Here is a 22,451-nt window from a genome sequence, read left to right on the forward strand (position 1 = left end):
TTTTGAAATGCCTGGTGGTGAAAGTCCCTCTTAACTGCACTCTGTCCTGGAGGCACAAGGTTGAGCATTTCTGCTTCTCCCGGCTGCTTCACTGTCACCAGGTAGGTGACTGGGGTGGTCTCCACATGGGGAGGGCTCAGTGATACTAGTTGATCTGTAGGCATTTTTGCCAGGAGAAGTTTTCTGCTGGGAAGAAAGGCAGGCATAACTCCTCTGTATCTGCTGTGGAGTCCTGCTAGGGTGCCGGTTTTGTTTTTCTGCCCTAAAAGCAAGTACAGTCTAACCAAACCTGCTGTGCGTGGCCTGAGGTGGGATAGGAGCTCCGTGAGTTCCACATTGGTTGATTCAACCAACCAGGGTTGAAAATATTTGGAAAAAAAAATCCACAGTGTTCCAAAAACAAAGACGAATTTGCAGCACTCAGAGTACAAGGTTAAATCCACGGGAATGAAGTGATGTATAGGCAGTGTATTAGATATTATACGTAATTTAGAGACAATTGAAAATATATATAAAGTACACAGGAGGATGTGCCTAGATAATATGCAAATATGATACCTTTTTGATTAACAAATTAACAAATTTTTTTTTTTTTGAGATGGAGTCTTTCTCTGTCGCCCAGGCTAGAGTGCAGTGGTGCAATCTCAGCTTACTGCAACCTCTGTCTCCCAGGTTCAAGCAATTCTTCTGCCTCAGCCTCCTGAGTAGCTGAGATTACAGGCACACGCCACAATGCCCGGCTAATTTTTTTGTATTTTTAGTAGAGATGGGGTTTCACCATATTGGCCAGACTGGTCTTGAACTTCTGACCTCAAGTGATCCGCCCACCTTGGCCTCTGAAAGTGCTGGGATTACAGGCATGAGCCACCGCGCCAGGCCGAACAAAAAATTTTTTGAGATAGAATGTTGCTCTGTAGCTTAAGCTGGAGTGTAGAGGCACAGTTATGGCTCACTGCAGCCTCCACCTCCCAGAGCCAAGCAATTCTCCCACCTCAGCCTCCTGAGTAGGCGTGTGCCACCAGCTAATTAAAAAAAATTTTTTTGGGCCGGTGCGGTGGCTCACACCTGTAATCCCAGCACTTTGGGAGGCCAAGGCTGGTGTATCATGAGGTCAGGAGTTTGAGACCAGCCTGACCAACATGGTGAAACCCCGTCTCTGCTAAAAATACAAAAATTAGCCGGGTGTGGTGGCACGTGCCTGTAATCCCAGCTACTCAGGAGGCTGAAGCAGGAGAATTGCTTGAATCCAGGAGGCGGAGGTTGCTGTGAGCTGAGATTGCGCCACGGCACTTCAGCCTGGGCGACAGAGCAAGACTGTCTCAAAAAAAAAAAATTTTTTTTTTATAGAGACAGGTTCTCACTGTGTTGCCCAGGCTGGTCTCAAACTCCTGCGCTCAAGCAATCCTCTAGCCTCAGCCTCCCAAAGCCTTGGTATTACAAGTGTGAGCCACCATGCCTGGCTAAGAATTTGAGGATCCAAGGAAATACACAGGGGTCCTGGAACCAGTTCCCCTTGAATTCCTTGGGATGATTGTATTTCAGTTTGTTTCTTTATTCCTCTCTTCCTTTATTCAGTTACTAAACAAGTATTTATTGAATGTAGAGTATATCTGCTCCCCACCCCCACGTGGTGCCTCACTCCTGTCATCCCAGCTACTCCAGAGGCTTAACTGGGAGAATCACTTGAGCCCACGAGTTGGAGACCAGCCTGGGCAGCATGGTTAGACCTCATCTCTCAAACAAACAAATGAAAAAAAAAACCCAGCTGGGCGCGGTGGCTCATGCCTGTAATCCTAGCACTTTGGGAGGCCGAGGCAGGCAGATCACCTGAGGTCAGGAGTTCGAGACCAGCTTGACCAACATGGAGAAACCCCGTCTCTACTAAAAAAAAAATAGAAAATTAGCCGGGCATGGTGGCGCATGGTTGTAATCCCAGCTACTTGGGAGGCTGAGGCAGGATAATCGCTTGAACCGGGGAGGCGGAGTTTGTGGTGAGTCAAGATTGCGCCACCGCACTCTAGCCTGAGCAACAAGAGCGAAGCTCCATCTAAAAGAAAAAAAAAAGAGTTCTGAAATGTTAAATACTTATAATTGGATTGCAAGGGCATTTATGTGCGAGCGCATTGCTAGGATATTAATGTCTGTATAATACAGAAAGAAACTTTTTTCCCTGAAAAATTCAGCTTTATTATACAGTTATGCACCAAATTATGTTTCAGTCAATGACAGACCACATAGACAGTGGTGGTCCCATAAGATACTATTGTATTTTTACTCTTCCTTTTCTATGTTTAGGTATGTTTACATACACAAATATTGACCCATGTGTAACGATTTCCTACAGTATTCAGTGCTATACCATGTTGTACAGGTTTGTAGACTAGGAACTATAGGCTCTACCATGTAGCCCAGGGGTATAGTAGGCTATACCATCTAGGTTTGTGTATGTATGCTGTATGGTATTCACACAATGACAAAATTGCCTAACAACACATTTCTCAGAATATATTCCCATCATTAGGTGACACATGACTTTACTGATGGGTTTTCTTCATTTTGTTTGTTAGGTTTTTTGTTTTTTTAATTGAAAATTGACAGATTATGGCTGCCTATATTTATGAGGTACAAAGTGATGTTATGATTTATGAATACAATGTGGAATAGTTAAATCAAGTTGATTAACATATCCATCATCTCAAATACTTATCATTTTTGTGGTGAGAATATTTGAAATTTATTCTATGAGCAATTTTGAAATGTTCAATACATTTTTGTTATATTCACCATGCTGTGCAATGTATTGCAAAAGAAAAAACCTTATTCTTCCTGTCTAACTAGGACTTTGTGCCCTTTGACCATCATTTCCCCATTCCTCCCATCCCCCAGCCTCTGGTAACCACCATTTTTCTTTCTGCTCCTTTGAGTTTGATTGTTTTTTATTTTATACATAAGGAAGAACGTGGTATTTGTCTTTCTGTGTCTGGCATATTACACTTAGCATAATGTTTTCTAGTTCCATCCATGATGTCCCAAGTGACAGGATTTCCTTCTTTTTCAAGGCTGACTAGTATTTCATTGTGTACACACGCACACACACACACACACACACACACCCCACACCATATTTTCTTCACCTATTCATCTTTGATGGACACTTAGGTTGATTCCATATCTTGGCTATTGTGAACAGTGCTACAGCAAACATGGGAATGTAGACATCTCTTTGACATACTGATTTCAAATGTTTTGGGTAAATATCGAGAGGTGGGGTTGCTGGATCTACTGATGTTTTCCTAACTACTGTTTTTCTTAACTACAGACAGCCCATTTTTTCTTATGATAAAGACGGCATTTGGCTCATGAGCAAGGTGGCAAAATCATCAAGTGAGTCAGACGTGCAGCTCTGGGAAACAGAAGAGGATGACATGACAGAAGGTGATTTAGGGTATGGCCTCGGAAGGAAACCTGGTGGGATTTATGAAATAGAATTTTCACATAGGTCTAGAAAAAGATCAGATGGAAAGAACTTTAGCCCTCCTCCATTTCCGAGAAAGGGAGAAGAAAGAAATGAAGCGAGTTTTCAGTATTCCAAGCATAAGAGCCAGCAAGAGACATTCCCTCAAGTGTCCAGAATTTCTAATTACAGACGACAAAGTAGCACTGGTAAGAATGCTGAATTTCCTCTCCTTTCTTTCTCCTGTGCATAGTATCAAAGCTATAACCCTTCCAAAATCTAAAATAAATAACCATATTGGATTTTAGATTTTTTTTTTTTTTTCTGGACGGAGTCTTGCTCTGTCACCCAGGCTGGAGTGCAGTGGCACGCGATCTCGGCTCACTGCAACCTCCACCCCCTGGGTTCAAGCGATGCTCCTCCCTCAGCCACTGGAGTAGCTGGGATTACAGGCATGCACCACTACACCTGGCTAATTTTTGTGTTTTTAGTAGACGCGAGGTTTCACCATCTTGGCCAGACTGGTCTCAAACTCCTGACCTCAAATGATTTGCCTGCCTCGGCCTCCCAAAGTGCTGGGATTACAGGCATGAGCCACTGCACCCAGCTTTTAGAAATTTATCTTTATTCATCTCTTGGGATTGGTGGTAGTATAAAAGTAGTTGATAGCCGGGCGTGGTGGCTCACGCCTGTAATCCCAGCACTTTGGGAGGCTGAGGCAGGTGGATCACAAGGTCAAGAGATCGAGACCATCCTGGCCAACATGGTGAAACCCTGTCTCTACTAAATATACAAAAAATTAGCCGGGCGTGGTAGCAGGTTCCTGTAGTCCCAGCTACTCGGGAGGCTGAGGCAGGAGAATGGCATGAACCCGGGAGGCGGAGCTTGCAGTGAGCCAAAATGGCACCACTGCACTCCAGCCTGGGCGACAGAGCAAGACTCCATCTCAAAAAAAAAAAAAAAAGTAGTCGATGTTTGTATTTCTAAATATTGTACAGTACAGTAGTTATGCATCTAATATATTAATGATATCTATAAATGATTACCAACCTTGCCTTTTTTGTGAAGTACTTTTTTTTGCAGTCAAATATTTACTGGGCATCATTAGGTGTCAGGCACAGGTCCAATTTCTGAGAATAATGTCAGTAAACAAAATAGACAAAGGCCCTAATGTCATGGATTTCACATTCTAATAGAGGAGATAGAAAATAAACCTACAGGATTACAGTGGCTCATGCCTGTAATCCCAGCACTTTGGGAGGCCGAGGCGGGTGGATCACTTGAGGTCAGGAGCTTGAGACCAGCCTGGCCAACATGGCAAAACCCCATCTCTACTAAAAGTATAAAAATTAGCTGGGTGTGGTGGCACGTGCTTGTAGTCCCAGCTACTCGGGAGGCCGAGGCACAAGAATTGCTTGAACCCGGGAGGTGGAGCCAAAATTGTACCACTGCACTCCAGCCTGGGCAACAGAGCAAGACTTTGTCTCAAAAAAAAAAAAGAAAAAAAACCAAAACCCTGCAAATCAACAGATGTGTAACATTGGGCAGTGGTAAGTGAAGGGATAGTGAGTGATTATGGGGAATGGGGTGCTAGTATTTCAGGCCAGGGTTAGGAAGGCTTCTGTAAGGAGGTGACATTTTTTTTCTTTTTACTTTTCTTTTTATTTTTTATTTTTATTTATTTATTATGAGGTGGAGTCTCACTCTTGTCGCCCAGGCTAGAGTGCAGTGTCACAATCTTGGCTCACTGCAACCTCCGCCTCCTGGGTTCAAGGTATTCTACTGCCTCAGCCTCCTGAGTAGCTGGGATTACAGGTGCCCGCCCCCATGCCTGGCTAATTTTTTTTTTTTTTTGTATTTTTAGTAGAGATGGGGTTTCACCACGTTGGCCAGGTTGGTTTTAAACTCCTGACCTCAAGTGATCCGCCCACCTCAGCCTCCCAAAATGCTGGGATTACAGGCATGAGCCACCGTGCCTGGCCTTTTTCTTTTTTAAAAAGAGACGGTCTCACTGTGTCACTAAGGTGGAGTGCAGTAGCATGATCACAGCTCACTGCAACCTCAAAGTCCTGGGCTTAAGCAATCCTCTTGCCTCAGTCTCCTGAGTAGCTGAGACTACAGGCATGTTCCCCCATATCCGGCTAATTTAAAAGAAATTTTTTCGGCCAGGTGCTGTGGCTCACGCCTGTAATCCCAGCACTTTGGGAGGCTGAGGCGGGTGGATCACGAGGTCAGGAGTTTGAGACCAGCCTGACCAACATGGTGAAACCCCATCTGTACTAAAAATAGAAAAATTAGCCAGGCATGGTGGCGTGCACCTGTAATCCCAGCTACTCAGGAGGCTGAGGCAGGAGAATCACGTGAACCTGGGAGGCGGAAGTTGCAGTGAGTGGAGATCGCACCACTGCGCTCCAGCCTGGTGACAGAGCAAGACTCCGTCTCAAAAAAAAAAAAAAAAAAATTCTAGAGACAAGGTCTCACTATGTTACCCAGGCTGGTCTCAAACTCCTGACCTCAAGCAGTCCTCCCACCTTGGCCTGAGCACCAGAATGAAGGGGAGAGTAAGGCAGTGGATCTTTGGGAAAGGAGTGTTCCAGGAAGAACAGAGATGCTTCTGGTTATTTTAGGAGGTCATGAAACTCTCAAAAATTGTCAAAACAGTTCGTCTTAATTTATCATAACCAAAAAGAAATTATACCTTACCTTATGGAAATAATAAAATTTAGCATCGTATTGTGATAAAATGTTACAACTCCAAAATGATCGGGAGTCTGTGGATAAGCCCATGCCTGTACCATGGCACCAGCTCTTATCTGGCTAAATATTTTGTAATCTATGTTGTAAAACTTCCTCTTCTGAAACTTCCCTTCAAAGTTGAACAAACACAAATTAGAACAACATGAGAGTGATTTAAGAAACATGGTTTCAGATTTACAAAAATACGTGGTAGCTCAGGGTTCATCCCCATCCTTCAAAATCCCTCTTGAAATCAGAATGGGATTATTTTTATATTTTTCTTCCAATTCCTTATTGTATATAGAGAATGGATACTGTTTTGAAAGCAAAATGTTGGAAACTGAGCATGATGCTAAGATGCCTTTATAAAAACATGAAGATGCCAGGTGCGGTGGCTCATGCCTGTAATCCCAGCACTTTGGGAGACTGGGGTGGGTGGATCATGAGGTCAGGAGTTTGAGACCAGCCTGGCCAAGATGGTGAAACCCCGTCTCTACTAAAAATACAAAAAAAATTAGCTGGGCATGGTGGCAGGTGCCTGTAATCCCAGCTACTTGGGAGGCTGAGGCAGGAGAATCACTTGAACCTGGGAGGCGGAGGTTGCAGTGAGCCAAGATCACACCACTGCACTCTAGCCTGGGCAACAGAGCAAGACTCCATCTCAAACAAACAAACAAACAGCATGAAGAAACACTGGGGTATAAATAAGATTTAAATAGTAATAGTATGAGTTCCCATTTTGTTGGGTTATGAACTTTTCTTTTTATTAAAGTTGGCCCTATCACTAATAGATAATTTCCAAAATACCACACATTTAATGGCTTAAAACAACACAAATTTATTATTTTACAGTTCTGTAGGTCCCAAACAGGCTACGTGTGGTAGCTGATGCCTATAATCCCAGCATTTTGGAAGGCCGAGGTGGGAGAATCACTTGAGGCCAGGAGTTCGACACCAGCCTGGTCAACATAGAAAGACCACACTCCACAAAAAAAAGTTTAAAAATTAGCAGGTGTAGTAGTGTGCACCTGTAGTCCCAGCTACTTGAGAAGCTGATGCAGGAGCACTGCAGCCTGAGCAATAAAGCAAGACCCTCTGTCTGTGGGAAAAAAAGTCCCAAATAAATTTCAGTGGGCTAAAGCCAGGGTGTTGGCAGGGTGCGTTCCTTCTGGAGGTTCAGTGGGAAGACTCTACTCCTTTGCCTTTTCTAGCTCCAGAGGCTACTGCATTCCTTGGCTCATGGCCCCCTCCCCATCTTCAAAGCCAACAACGGCTGAGTCTTTCTCACATCATATCACTCTAACATTTACCTTCTCGTCTCCCTCTTTCATGTATAAGGACTCTTATGAGTACACTGGACTCACTTGGATAATCCAGAGTACTCTCCCGTCTCAAAATCCTTAATCTCATCACATCTGCAAAGTTCCTTTTGCCATGTGTTCACAGCTTCTGGGAATTGGCATGTGGACATCATATTCTGCCTACCACAAGTATTAATAGAACAGAACTTGTCACTGCCAACCCAGAGTCACTCTGCCCTCCTTGGAAGCCTGTATCATCAATCACAGTACAAACATGATTTAGGTTTTGCCTTAGATACTGTCATGTTAATGAAATTTCAGAATAGCAAAGAAAGTTGTTTTGAGAAATATTTTTTCAAAGCAAACATTCTTCTCAATAAATTTTTTTTTTTTACTTCCTATACTCTTGCTTATAACTTGCCACTTTATTTTTTATTTTTTTTTTTTACTGCCGTTGAGGCAGAAAGGAAAATGAAGCTGTTAGGAAGCTCAATTTAAATTCTCAATTGATCACATTAAGGAGCAAATAATTGAAGTTACAGGACTCTTCTAGTCATTCTTTTTGGAAAGAAATTAAATTTAGGTTTTTTTTTGGTTTCTTTTTTTTTTTTTTTTTTTTTTGAGACGGAGTTTTGCTCTTGTTGCCCAGGCTGGAGTGCAATGGTGCGATCTCAGTGCACTGCAACCTTTGACTCCCGGGTTCGAGCGATTCTCATGCCTCAGCCTCCTGAGTAGCAGGGATTACAGGCGCCCGCCACCATGCCCGGCTAATTTTTGTATTTGTTAGTAGAGATGGGGTTTCACCATGTAGGCCAGGCTGGTCTAGAACTCCTGATCTCAGATGATCCACCCTCCTCAGCTTCCCAAGGTGCTAGGATTACAGGTGTGAGCCACCACACCTGGCCTTTTTTTTTTTTTTTTTTTTTTGAGACAGAATCTCGCTCTGTTACCTAGGCTGGATTTTTAGTAGAGACAGGGTTTCACCATGTAGACAGGCTGGTCTTGAACTCCTGACCTCAGGTGATCTGCCTGCCTCAGCCTCCCAAAGTGCTGGGATTACAGGTGTAAGCCACCGTGCCCAGCCTTCAGGTTATTTTTTTTATTTTTTTGAGACAGAGCCTCGCTCTGTCTCCCAGGCTGGAGTCTAATGGTGCAATCTCAGCTCACTGCAACCTCCGCCTCCTGGGTTCAAGCAATTCTCCTGCCTCAGCCTCTTGAGTAGCTGAGACTACAGGCAGGCACCACCATGCCCAGCTAATTTTTGTGTTTTTAGTAGAGATGGGGTTTCACCATGTTGGCCAAGCTGGCCTTGAACTCCTTACCTCAAGTGATCCACCCGCCTTGGCCTCCCAAACTGCTGGGATTACAGGTGTGAGCCACTGTGCCTGGCCAAAGTTATTTCTTACATATTTATACCACTACATCATTCAAGCTTAAGCCAAAACACCAAAATCTATTTATTTTACTCACCAATATTCATGTTTTTCTTTATTTTTGTTTGAATGCAGTAATTAACCAACTCATTAACATCAGTTTTATTTTAGAGTCCTTTTTTGTTTTTTTTAGATGGTCTTGCTCTGTTGCTCAAGCTGGAGTATAGTGGTACAGTCATAGCTCGCTGCAGCCTCGAACTCCTGGACTTAAGTGATCCTCCCAACTCAGTCTCCCACGTAACTGGGACTCCGGCACATCACCACATCTAGCTAATTTTTTATTTTATATTTTGTAGAGACGGAGGTCTGTGTTGCCTAGGCTTGTTTCTAACTCCTGGCCTCAAGCGAGCCTTAGAGTCTATTCAAAAAATTTTTTTATTCAAAAGTACAGTATATGTCTTTTCATTTGTGAAATGTTTTACACTCCTATTTTTACCATAATTTGGTCTGTTATAATTTTTTTTTTTTGAAACAGAGTTACTCTGTCACCCAGGCTGGAATACAGTGGCATGATCTCCGCTCACTGCAACCTCCATGTCCCGGGTTCAAGTGATTCTCCTGCCTCAGCCTCTCAAGTAGCTGGGACTACAGGCAGGCACCACCACGCCCAGCTAATTTTTGTATTTTTAGTAGAGACAGGGTTTCACCATGTTGGCCAGGCTGGCCTTGAACTCCTGACCTCAAGTGATCTGCCCGCCTCGGCCTCCCAGAGTGCTGGGATTACAGATGTGAGCCACCGCACCTGGTGGTCTATTATAATTCTCTTCTCTTTGCAATTTAGGGGATACCTGTATTTGGTAATTTGTAAACAAATGTCCTATGTTTAATTAGTTAAAATATTCAAAATTTTTCCCCTAATAGATTCTTTTCTCCTCCCTCCCAAGTAGATTCGAATTCAGAATTGTCAAATGAAGAATTAAGGCAATGTCTTAATGAAACTTTAGAGGTAAGTACTCTGGCTAATATAAAAATTATCGGTTTAGCTGGGTCCCAGCAGCGGCTGCAGTGCTCTCGTCTTCTGCAGCTCTCCATGCCCTCTCCTTTTTGCTTCTGGAAACATGGCCTCGTTGTGTCTGTCTCTGATGGTGTCATCAAGGTGTTCAACGACATGAAGGTGTGTAAGTCTTCAACACCAGAGAAGTTGAAGAAGCGCAAGAAGGCGGTGCTCTTCCGCCTGAGTGAAGACAAGAAGAACATCATCCTGAAGGGGAGGGCAAGGAGATACTGGTGGGCAATGTGGACCAGACCATCGACGACCCCTATGCCACCTTTGTCAAGATGCTACAGGATAAGGATTGCCTCTACACCCTCTATGACGCAACCTATGAGACCAAGAGAGCAAGAAGGAGGACCTGGTGTTTATCTTCTGGGCCACTGAGTCTGTGCCCCTTAAGAGCAAAATGATCAATGCCAGCTCCAAGGACGCCATCAACAAGAAGCTGACAGGAATCAAGCAAGAATTACAAGCAAACTACTATGAAGAGGTCAAGGACCACTGCACCCTGGCAGAGAAGCTGGGGGGCAGTGCCATCATCTCCCTGGAGGGCAAGCCTTTGTGAGCCCCTTCTGGCCCCCTGCCTAGAGCATCTGGCAGCCCCACACCTGTCCTCGGGGGGTTGCAGGCTGCCTCCTTCCTGCCAGATAGGAGGGGCTGGGGGAATCCCAGCAGGGGAAGGGCAATCCCTTCACCCCAGTTGCCAAACAGACCCCCCACCCCCTGGATTTTCCTCCTCCCTCCATCCCTGATGGTTCTGGCCTTCCCAAACTGCTTTTGATCTTCTGATTCCTCTTGGGTTGAAGAAGACCAAGTTCCCCCCAGGCACCCCAGTTATGAGGGGGCCTGTATTTTCTTTAACAACACCCCCACTCCCCACCTGTTCCTCCCCCTCTTCCCTTGCTGCTGACTTGTAACTGCAATAGTGACTCTGTGCTTGTCTGTTTAGTTCTGTATATAAATGGAATGTTGTGGAGATGACCCCTCCCTGTGCTGGCTGGTTCCTCTCCCTTTTCCCCTGGTCACTGCTACTCATGGAAGCAGGACCAGTAAGAGACTTTTGATTACAAAAAAAAAATTCTCAAGTGAATAAAGTCCATTGATAGATATTTTGTTTAAATGGTACCAAATCTGTGTGGAAGGCAAATTTTGGCTTTCCAGACATTCTTGCTGAACTTGAGAGCTCATCTTTTTCAACTGGCCTCCTCTGTTTCTTATCCACCTCATCCCTTAAAAGAAGCTACTTATGTGAACATGCCCACCGGTTCTCCTTTCCACCCCACTTCTCTTATCTCCTCCTTGAGAAAGTAAGTTATCACTTCCTTCCACCTGCCTTCCCCGTGTGTGTGGCTTCAAACAATCTGACTTAATTTAACCTCATTAAAGTCAGAAGCCCAGAGTCTCAGGTGGCCTGAGTAGCCCACTGCCTTGGTGGAAATAGCAGTTTCTGCGAGGGGTGTCTGTCCTTTGGGAAATAGGAAGCCCACCTTACTGTGTGTTTGGGACTCTTCCCGTGAAAGCTACTGTATTCGGCTGCCGAGACAAAGTACCACAAACTGGTGGCTTAAAACAGCAGAAATCTGTTTGCTTTTAGTTCTGGAGGCTGAAGTTTGAAACCAAAGTTTCAGCAGGCCGTGCTCCCTCTGAAGGCTTTAGAGGAGAGTCCTTTGCCTCTTCCTAGCTTCTGATGCTTGCTGCAATCCTTGGTGTTCCTTGGCTGGTAGCTGCAGAAATCCAGCCTCTGCCTGTCACATGGCCTTCTCCCTATGAGTCTGGGTCCAAATTTCCCTCAATTTATAAGGACACTAGTCATTGGATTGGGGCCTGCAGCTGCCTCCTCACCTTGAGTCCCTACATAAGGAACTACAACCTCAGTATGTAAACAACATGAAAGCCAACTGAGGCTGGAGGCAGTGGCTCATGCCTGTAATCCCAGCACTTTGGGAGGCCAAGGCAGGTGGATCATTTGAGGTCAGGAGTTCGAGACCAGCCTGGCCAATATAGTGAAACTCCGTCTCTACTAAAAATACAAAAATTAGCTGGGCAGTAGTGGCACGTGCCTGCAATCCCAGCTACTCGGGAGGCTGAGGCAGGAGAATTGCTTGAGCCTGGGAGGCAGAGGTTGCAGTCAGCTGAGATCACGCCACTGCACTCCAGTCTGGGTGACAGAGTGAGACTCTGTCTCAGAGACCTTCCTGGTTCAAGCAATTCTCATGCCTCAGCCTCCGGAGTAGCTGGGATTACAGGTGTGAGCCACCATGCCCAGCTATTTTTTATTTTTTTAATTGAGACAGAGTCTTGCTGTCACCCAGAATGGAGTGCAGTGGCTCAGCCTCGGCTCACTGCAACCTCCGCCTCCCGGGTTCAAGCGATTCTCCTGTCTCAGCCTCCAGAGTAGCTGGGATTACAGGCATGCACCACCACGCCCAGCAATTTTTTTGTATGTTTAGTAGAGACGGGGTTTCACCATGTTAGCCAGGCTGGTCGTGAACTCCTGACCTCAGGTGATCCACCCACCTTGGCCTCCCAAAATGCAGGGATTACAGGTCACACCACCTTGCCCGGCCGAGGCTTTCAATTTTAGTATGTCTGGTTCACTAACTAAGTCTAGAAGAATTTTCAGCCTCATTTGTAAGTGGTTTGAGCCAAGGGTAAATGTAGACTAGCCAAACTGATAATTTTAGGGTTGCATATCTTGCAGATAGGAGCTCTAATTTTCTTTCTGTCCTCAGGAGGTAGAAATGTTAAAAACTGAACTTGAGGCATCTCAAAGACAACTCAGAGGTAAAGAGGAAGCATTGAAAATTCTTCAAAGCATGGTAAGAAGTTGTTTTTAAACTTTCACCATTTACACATTCCAATAATAATGTTGGTATGGTTTTAACTTTTAAAACCAAGGCAGAAGGACTTAATATAGTTGAGGGTTTTTTTAGGTATGTATATTTTTAAGAGCTTTATAATTTATATATCATGAAGTTCACATGTAAATGTGCACTACAATTCATTTTTACTAGATATAAGCGTTGTACCACCATCACTATAATCTAATTTTAGAACATTTCCAACACCAGAAAAGGGACTTGGTGCCCATCAGCAGTCATTCCTCATTCCCACCCCTATCCCCAGTAATCTATTTTCTGTTTGTAGATTTGCCTTTTCTATTTAATATAAATAGAATCATAAGATATGTGACTGGATTCTTTTGCATTGAGATTCTTTAAGTTAGCATGTTTTAGAGGTTCATACATGTCCTAGCATGTATCAGTACTTTCTTCCTTTTTATTGCCAAGTAATACTCCATTGTGTAGATGCACCATGTTTTGCTTATGCATTCACCAGTTGATGGACATTTGGGTGGTGTATTAGTCCATTTTTATGCTGCTGATAAAGACATACCCAAGACTGGGGGAAAAAAAGAGGTTTAATTGGACTTACAGTTCCACATGGCTATGAAGGCCTCAGAATCATGGTGGGAGGTGAAAGGCAGTTCCTACGTGGCAGCAGCAAGAGAAAATGAGGAAGATTCAAAAGTGGAAACCTCTGATAAAACCATCAGATCTCATGAAACTTATTCACATACCAGAACAGTATGGGGGAAACCACCCCCATGATCCAAATTATCTCCCACTGGGTCCCTCTCACAACACGTGGGAATTATGGGAATACAATTCAAGATGAGATTTGGGTGAGGACACAGAGCCAAACCATATCATTCCACTCCGGCCCCTCCAAATCTCATGTCCTCACATTTCAAAACCAATCATGCCTTCCCAACAGTCCCCCAAAGTCTGAAATCATTTCAGCATTAACCCAAAAATCCACAGTCCAAAGTCTCATCTGAGACAAGGCAAGTCCCTTCTGCCTATGAGCTGGTAAAATCAAAAGCAAGCTAGTTACTTCCTACATACAATGGGGATGTAGGTATATAGCCATTCCAAATGGGAGAAATTGGCCAAAACAAAGGGGTTACTGGGCTCATGCAAATCCAAAATCCAGCAGGGCAGTCAAATTTTAAAGCTCCAAAATGATCTCCTTTGACTCCAGGTCTCACATCCAGGTCATACTGATGCAAGAGGTGGGTTCCCATGGCCTTGGGCAGCTCCACCCCTGTGGCTTTGCAGAGTGCAGCCTCCCTCCTGGCTGCTTTCACAGGCTGGCATTGAGTGTCTGCAGCTTTCCCAGGTGCACAGTGTAAGCCATGGGTGGATCTACCATTCTGGGGTCTGGAGGATGGTGGCCCTCTTCTCATAACTCCACTAGGCAGTGCTGTAGTAGGGACTCTGTGTGGGGGCTCCAACCCCACATTTCCCTTCTGCAGTGCCCTAGCAGCGGTTCTCCATGAGAGCCCCATCCCTGCAGGAAACTTCTGCCTGGACATCCAGGCATTGCCATACATCTTCTGAAATCTAGTGGAGGTTCCCAAACCCCGATTCTTTACTTCTGTGCACCCGCAGGCTCAACATCACGTGGAAGCTGCCAAGGCTTGGGGCTTGCACCCTCTATATTCACAGACGGAGCTGTACCTTGGCCCCTTTCAGCCACCGCTGGAGTGGCTGGGACGCAGGCCACCAAGTCCTTAGACTGCACACAGCACGGGGACCCTGGGCCCTGCCCACGAAACCATTTTTTCCTCCGAGACTTCTGGCTCTGTGATGAGAGAGGCTGCTGCAAAGGTCTCTGACATGCCCTGGAGACATTTTCCCCATTATCTTGGGGATTAACATTTGGCTCCTCATTACTTATGCAAATATCTGCAGCTAGCTTGAATTTATCCTTAGAAAATGGGATTTTCTTTTCTATTGCATTGTCAGGCTGCAAATTTTCTGAACTTTTACGCTGTGCTTCCCTTTTAAAATGGAATGCCTTTAACAGTACCCAAGCCATCTCTTGAATGCTTTGCTGCTTAGAAATTTCTTCCACCAGATACTCTAAATCATCTCTCTCAAGTTCAAAGTTCCACAGATCTCTAGGGCAGGGGCAAAATGCCACAAATCTCTTTGCTAAAACATAACAAGAGTCACCTTTACTCTAGTTCCCAACAAGATCCTCATCTCCATCTGAGACCGCCTCAGCCTGGATTTCATTGTCCATATCATTATCAGTGTTTTTGTGAAAGACACTCAACAAGTCTCTAGAAAGTTCCAATCTTTCCCACATTTTCCTGTCTTCTTCTGAGCCCTCCAAACTGTCCCAATCTCTGCCTGTTACCCAGTTTCAAAGTAGCTTCCACATTTTTGGGTATCTTTTCAGCAATGCCCCACTCTACTGGTACCAAATTACTGTATTAGTCCATTTTTATGCTCCTGATAAAGACATACCCAAGACTGGGAAGAAAAAGAGGTTTAATTGGACTTACAGTTCCACATGGCTGGGGAGGTCTCAGAATCATGGTGGGAGGCGAAAGGCACTTATAACATGGCAGCAGCAAGAGAAAATGAGAGAGATGCAAAAGCAGAACCCCTGATAAAATCAACAGATCTCATGAGACTTATTCACTACCATGAGAACAGTATGGGGAAAACCACCCCCATGATTCAAATTATCTCCCACCGGGTCCTCTCACAACATGTGGTAATTATGAGAGTACAATTCAAAATGAGATTTGGGTGGGGACACAGAGCCAAACCGTATCAGATGGTTTCCACTTTTTGACTGATGAATAGTACTGTTCTGAACACTTTCTTTGTGTGGAAAATTCATCCATTAATTCCCACATTCATTGGAAAAGAGCCAAACCAAGATCTCCTGACTTTTGAACTATCAGACTCTCCATAAAAGGTGGTCACTGTGAAATTCTTATGTCAATTCATCTTAATTTTCCATTGCCTTAAAATAAAAGAGAACTTCATGATGTACATAGGAGTGATTACAAATTTAATTTATACTGATGCTAGTTTTATTTTTCTTAGGCAATACTGGGCAAAGCCACAAGTCATACGCAGGCAGTGCTTCAAAAAACTATGGAACAAAACAGATCCTTGGAGAAGGTATTTGGTGCTTTTAGTGTAGACTTATTGAATCCAATAAGCTGTTAAATATAATTTCCCTAAACTCACCATACTAATGGATCTGTCATTTGTGCCTACCTTCTGCTAGGTGTGCTTCAGTTCTGATGGTCTTCCCTTTTGGAGTTTACAATCTAAAACAGATTGTCATGTGCACAATGAATTCAGGTTATTTTTATTTCCCCATGTTAAGGTAGTAGGAGGCCTGCCAAATTGGTACTTCTCATTTCTTCTTCTTCTTTTTTTTTTTTTTGAGACGGAGTCCTGCTCTGTCACCCAGGCTGGAGTGCAGTGGCGCGATCTCTACTCACTGCGAGCTCTGCCTCCCGGGTTCACGCCATTCTCCTGCCTCAGGCTCCCAAGTAGCTGGGACTACAGGTGCCCGCCACCACGCCCAGCCAATTTTTTGTATTTTTAGTAGAGACAGGATTTCACCGTGTTAGCCAGAATGGTCTCGATCTCCTGACCTTGTAATCCACCCACCTTGGCCTCCCAAAGTGCTGGGATTACAGGAGTGAGACACCGTGCCCAGCCCATTTTTCTTCTTAAAAAAAAATTTTTTTTTTTAAATCCTTATCCTTGCCTGGCAGGACGTACGTCTTTCTGACCATCTCATCTTCACTATAAAGGTAGTTAGGAATCATCCTAGATGGTCATGTCTCCTGTGCTTGGTGTGTTCTCCCTTGATGGGACCATTGAGTTAAGATTTCCAGGAGTGGATTTTGCTTGAGGTCTCTACATGCAGCGGAGGTGGGCACTGAGAAATCTAGGTGTAGCAGCTCAGCAAATTTTGAAGGCAAACAATTTGAAATTTTTTCTATATTAAGTGAGTTTTGGCAGAGTTGTTTTGAATGCTAAAGAGGCATGTTATATGTGTTTGCAAATGTCAGAGATACTTTTAGAGCAATAATTAATTTTTTCTCTTTAAACCATTTCTGAGAACTGATTATATGATTTATTTCAGCTATTCACAATGTCCTGAAATGATTTATTTGTAGTAATTTGCCATGAAGGTACTATTTTCTTTCCATAGGAAATAAATGCCTTGCAGTGGGAAATAGAATTTGATCATAATAGATTTAAAAATATAGAGGAATCTTGGATCCAAAAATATGACAGGTTTGTATATTACTCCATTATTTTTCTTTGACAACCTTTAAAATCTATGTAATTCAAAAGTAATTTATGCTTTCTTCTTTGAGCCAAGTGCAAAATATTACAAAATTTTTATTGCTTATCCACTTACTAGTCGCATATTTTTGTTAGTGTTAATTTGCCTTAAAGAAAAAAAATAGCATAGGCTGGGTGTGGTGTCTCACACCTTTAATCCCAGCACTTTTGGGAATCTGAGGCACTTGGATCTGAGGATCACTTCAGTCCAGGAATTTGAGACCAGCCTGGGCAACATGTTGAAACCCTATCTCTACAAAAATACAAAAAGTAACTGGGTGTGTGGTGGCTTGCACCTGTAGCCCCAGCTACATGGGAAGCTGAGGTGTGAAGATCACTTGGGCCTGGGAGTTGGAGGCTGCAGTGAGCCATGATTGCGCCACTGCACTTCAGCCCGGATGATAGAGTGAGTCCGTGTCTCAAAAATAAAACAAAACAAAAAAACAAAAACCAAAATAGTATAAACTCTATCTTAAAATACAGTGTAAGAATTATTTTAGAATTGGAACTATTTGTTTTTTTCAAACAAAATCTTTTGAGGGGCTGGGCATGATGGCTCACACCTGTAATTTCAGCACTTTGGGAGCCTGAGGTGGGAGGACTGCTTTGGTTCAGGAGTTCAAAACCAGCCTAGATGACATAGCAAGATCCTCATCTTGTTAAAAAAAAAAAAAAGATGAAAAATAAGATGGTTAAGATGGTAAATTTTTATGTTCTGACAATCAGCTCCAAAGAGAGAAAAAATATCTTTGGAACAACTTTTATTTGTGTGAGTTTATTTAATAACTTTAAATTATACACTTACTATAAAGTCAGTCATTTCAGTTGGGTATGGTGGCTCACACAATCCTATCGCGGCCCCAATCCCTGTTGGACTGAACAAAGGGGGACGAACGTGGGAATAAAAATAAAGACAAAAGAGTATATTTGGAAGAAGGGGTCAGGGGGCTCCTTGCTCTAGTGAACAAGGGTCCTGAGCTTTTAGCACCCTTCGTATTTATTGAGTAAAGGAGATAGGGAGGAGGTGGTTGTCAGTCAGCTGCTTGACTCGGTGCAGGCTTGCACAACTGCATTCTCTGAACAGTAGTCTCCAGATGTTCCAGTAGATAACCTCAAGGAGCACGGCGCCAGAGAGTGACTGCCCTCAGCAAACCTTCTGGCGGCAGGTGCAGATGTGAGTTTGCCTACATCCTGCATTCATGATAAACAGTTTGCTGTTTGATCATATAGCCTCAGTGGAATGCTAAGTTGGTCACGATCCTCTGGCTTTCGGCTCTCTACATAATCCCAGCATTTTGGGAGGCTGAGGCAGGTGGATCACTTGAGGCCAGGAGTTCTAGACCAACCTGGCCAATGTGGCGAAACCCTGTCTCTACCAAAAATACAAAAATTAACTGGGCGTGGTGGCACACACCTGTATCCCAGCTACTCAGGAGACTGAGGCAGGAGAATCGCTTGAACCCAGGAGGTAGAGGCTACAGGGACCTGAGACTGGGCCACTGTACTCTAGCTTTGATGACAGAGCGAGACCTTGTATCCCAAAAAAAAAAAAAAAAAAAACCAGAAAGACTGAATAATATTCCATGTTATGTATGTACGCCATTTTGTTTATCCATTCATTCCTGATGGACACTTGAGTTAACTCTACCTTTTGGCTATTTTGCATGATGCTGCTATGAACATGGGTGTACCCTATGTATCTTTTTTTCCCATGAAATACTTTGTTGGTTTTTTTTTTTTTTTTTTAGAGCAGTTGTAGATTCACAACAAAATTGATCAGAAGGTACGGAGATTTCCCATATACACAGCCTCCCCCACTGACAACATCCCCCACCAGAGTGGTACATTTTTTATAACCAATGTTGATACATCATTATTACCCGAAGTCCATAGTTTACATGAGGACCTATGTATGTAAGTTTCTGAAGGTGACCTAAGCATATAGTTGAAATTCAAATGGTTATTAAGTAAAGAGAATGAGTATGCAAAATGGATGGTTTAAAAATATTTCTGGTTCTGATTATGTCTCAGCTAAGAAGGGTTAAGAGTATGTTTAGTCCAGGCGCAGTGGCTCACGCCTGTAATCCCAGCACTTTGGGAGGCCGAGGTGGGCAGATCACTTGAAGTCAGAAGTTTGAGATCAGCCCAGCCAACATGATGAAACCACTTCTCTACTAAAACACAAAAATTGGCCGGGCGTGGTGGCGGGCGCCTGTAATCCTAGCTACTCAGGAGGCTGAGGCAGGAGAATCACTTGAACCTGGGAGGCGGAGGTTGCACTGAGTCGAGATCACATGACTGCACTCCAGCCTAGGTAACAGATCAAGACTCCGTCTCAAAAAGGAAAAAAAAAAAGGGTATGTTTAAAATCTTGGCCGGGCATGATGGCTCACAACTGTAATCCCAGCACTTTGGGAGGCTGAGGCGGGCTGATCACTTGAGGTCAGGAGTTCGAGACCAGCCTGGCCAACATGGTGAAATCCCGTTTCTACTAAAAATACAAAAATTAGCCAAGTGTGGTGGCAGACACCTGTAATCCCAGCTACTTGGGAGGCTGAGGCAGGAGAATCACTTGAACCCAAGAGGTGGAGGTTGCAGTGAGCTGAGATTGTGCCACTGCACTTCAGCCTGGGTGACAGAGTGAGACTCCATTTCAAAAAAAAAAAAAAAAAATTCTTACTACATTCCTTTAAATTGTTTTTATTTTTGTGATACATGTAAATTCCAGACTATTTTGAAGTAGGAAAAACTATATGTAGATTTTTGTGTTCCAATTATGGCAATAAAAATATTCTCACTCAGCAAGGAAATATTAATGTTTTAGTTATTTGAAAGCCACTTTTTTCCAGGCTAAACTGTGAAAATGCAGTCCTCAAAGAGAATTTGAAAGTGAAAACAGAAGAAATTAAAATGCTGAAGTCTGACAATGCAGGTAATGATGGTTTTTGTATTAAGAGCACATGTATCAATAAAGATAACATGCTAGTATTTTGAAATAATATATATTAAGTATAATAGAGGGGAGAAATGTATCATTTAGGTTTTTTAAATTTAAGAAAATTTATCAAGGTGAAATTCACATAACATAAAACTATTTAAAAGTGAACAATTCCTGGCTGGGCACAGTAGCTCATTCTTGTAATCCCAGCACTTTGGGAGGCCAAGGCGGGCAGATCATCTGAGGTCAGGAGTTCAAGACCAGCCTGGCCAACATAATGAAACTCCATTTCTACCAAAAATACAAAAATTAGCGAGACATGGTGGTGCGCACCTGTAGTCCCAGCTACTCAGGAGGCTGAGGCAGGTGAATCGCTTTTACTCTGGAGGCCGACGTTGCAGTGACCCAAGATTGTGCCTCTGCACTCCAGCCTGGACAACAGAGTGAGACTCCATCTCAAAAAAAAAAAAAAAAAAGTGAACAATTCTTGCCAGGCACAGTGACTCATGCCTGTAATCCCAGAACTTTGGGAGGCCAAGGCAGGAGGATCACTTGAGCTTAGGAGTTTGAGACCAGCCTGGGCAACATAGCAAAACCTTGTTTCTATTAGAAACAAACAAACAAACAAACAAACAACAACAACAACAACAGAAAAACCAAAATTAGCCAGATGTGGTGGCACTGGCCTGTAGTCCCAGCTACTTGGGAGGTTGAAGTGGGAGGATTGCTGGAGCCCAGGAGGTTGAGGCTGCAGTGAGCCATGATTGTGCCACTGCACTGCAGCTTGGGTGACAGAGCGAAACTCGGTCTCGAAAAAATAAGTTAACAATTCAGTGGCATTCACAAAGTTGCCTAACCACCACCTCTGTCTAGTTCCAGACAGTTCCAGTACTCCAAAGTAAAATCTCCTACCTATTAAGCAATTTCTCCCCATTTTCTCCTTTTTATTTAGTTTTCACTTAAAGCAAAATGGTAGAGCACCTGATATTTGAAGAACCTAAGTAGAAATGATATATATGTGTGTATATAATTTATATGTTATATATCTCTTATATAATGGTCTACCTTACGATGAAAGTTGATGCAAGGATAATAAGATATTTAATGTTAACTTTTTTTTTTTTTTGAGACAGAGTCTCACTTTATCGCCAGGCTGGAGTGCAGTGGTGCAATCTTAGCTCACTGCAACCTCCGCCTCCTGGGTTTAAGCAATTCTTCTGCCTCAGCCTCCTGAGTAGCTGGGACTACAGGTGCATGCCACTACACCCAGCTAATTTTTGTATTTTTAGTAGAGACAGGGGTTTCACCATGTTGGCCAGGATGGTCTCAATCTCCTGACCTCGTGATCCGCCCGCCTCAGCCTCCCAAAGTGCTGGGATTACAGGTGTGAGCCACTGCGACTGGCCTTTTTTTTTTTTTTTTTTTGAGATGGAGTCTCACTCTGTTGCCCAGGCTGGAGTGCAGTGACGCCATCTTGGCTTACTGCAACCTCCACCTCCCAGTTCAAGTGATCCTCCTGCCTCAGCCTCCCAAGAAGCTGGGACTACAGGTGCCCGCCACCACACCTGGCTAATTTTTGTATTTTTAGTAGAGGCAGGGTTTCACCATGTTGGCCAGGCTGGTCTCAAACTCCTGACCTCAAATGATCCACCCACCTTGGCCTCCCAAAGTGCTGGGATTACAGGCGTGAATCACCACGTCCAAACTGATGTTAACTTTTTACATATTTTATTTATTTATTTGTTTATTTATTTATTTATTTTCACACAGGGTCTTGCTCTGTTGCCCAGTTTGGAGTGCAGTGACACAATCTCAGTCCACTGCAACCTCCACTTTCTGGGCTCAAGAGATCCTCCCACCTCAGCCTCCCAAGTTGTTGGTACTACAGGCATGTTCCACCATGTCCAGCTAATTAAAAAATATATTATTATTATTATTATTATTTTGAGACAGAATCTCACTCTGTCGCCCAGGCTGGAGTGCAGTGGCACAATCTCGGCTCACTGTGACCTCTGCCTCCCAGGTTCAAGTGATTCTCCTGCCTCCACTTCCTGAGTAGCTGGGATTGCAGACACCCACCACCATGCCCAGATTTTTTTTTTTTTTTTGAGACAGAGTCTCACTCTGTCACCCAGGCTAGAGTGCAATGGTGCAATCTCACCTCACTACAACCTCCTCCTCCCGAGTTCAAGGATTCTCCCGCCTTGGCCTACCACGTAGCTGGGATTATAGGCACCTGCCATCATTCCCAGCTAATATTTTTGTCTTTCTGTAGAGACGGGGTTTCACCCTGTTGACAAGGCTGGTCTTGAACTCCTGACCTCAGGTGATCTGCTTGCCTTGGCCTCCCAAAGTGCAACATTAAAAAAAAAATTTTTGTAGAGATGGGGGTGACTCACTTTGTGAGGGCTCAACTCCTG

At 43.8% G+C, this 22,451-nt stretch overlaps 1 protein-coding gene across 26 annotated transcripts in view; it reads left to right on the forward strand.

Moving 5' to 3' along the window:
- Positions 1-22,451, forward strand: part of CCDC125 (coiled-coil domain containing 125) — a 52,147-nt gene that overhangs the window by 8,922 nt on the left and 20,774 nt on the right. For 11 of the 26 annotated variants that reach the window (XR_010156907.1, XR_010156908.1, XR_010156909.1 and 8 more), the window contains exons 2-7: positions 3,320-3,663; positions 9,812-9,870; positions 12,651-12,737; positions 15,828-15,905; positions 16,957-17,042; positions 19,943-20,025. Coding sequence is in view for 20 of the 26 variants with exons in the window: in XM_063810409.1 (XP_063666479.1) it covers positions 3,360-3,663; positions 9,812-9,870; positions 12,651-12,737; positions 15,828-15,905; positions 16,957-17,042; positions 19,943-20,025 (697 nt within the window). In the remaining 6 variants the exon portion in view is untranslated. Of the gene's footprint in view, positions 1-37; positions 102-3,319; positions 3,664-9,808; positions 9,871-11,030; positions 11,226-12,650; positions 12,738-15,827; positions 15,906-16,956; positions 17,043-19,942; positions 20,026-22,451 lie in introns of those variants that run through there. The other 15 variants (XR_010156906.1, XM_016953202.4, XM_016953208.4 and 12 more) reach the window with 5 other exon arrangements.

The sequence above is a fragment of the Pan troglodytes genome, chromosome 4 (genome assembly GCF_028858775.2).
Source record: "Pan troglodytes isolate AG18354 chromosome 4, NHGRI_mPanTro3-v2.0_pri, whole genome shotgun sequence".
In the NCBI taxonomy this organism is placed as follows: domain Eukaryota; kingdom Metazoa; phylum Chordata; class Mammalia; order Primates; family Hominidae; genus Pan; species Pan troglodytes.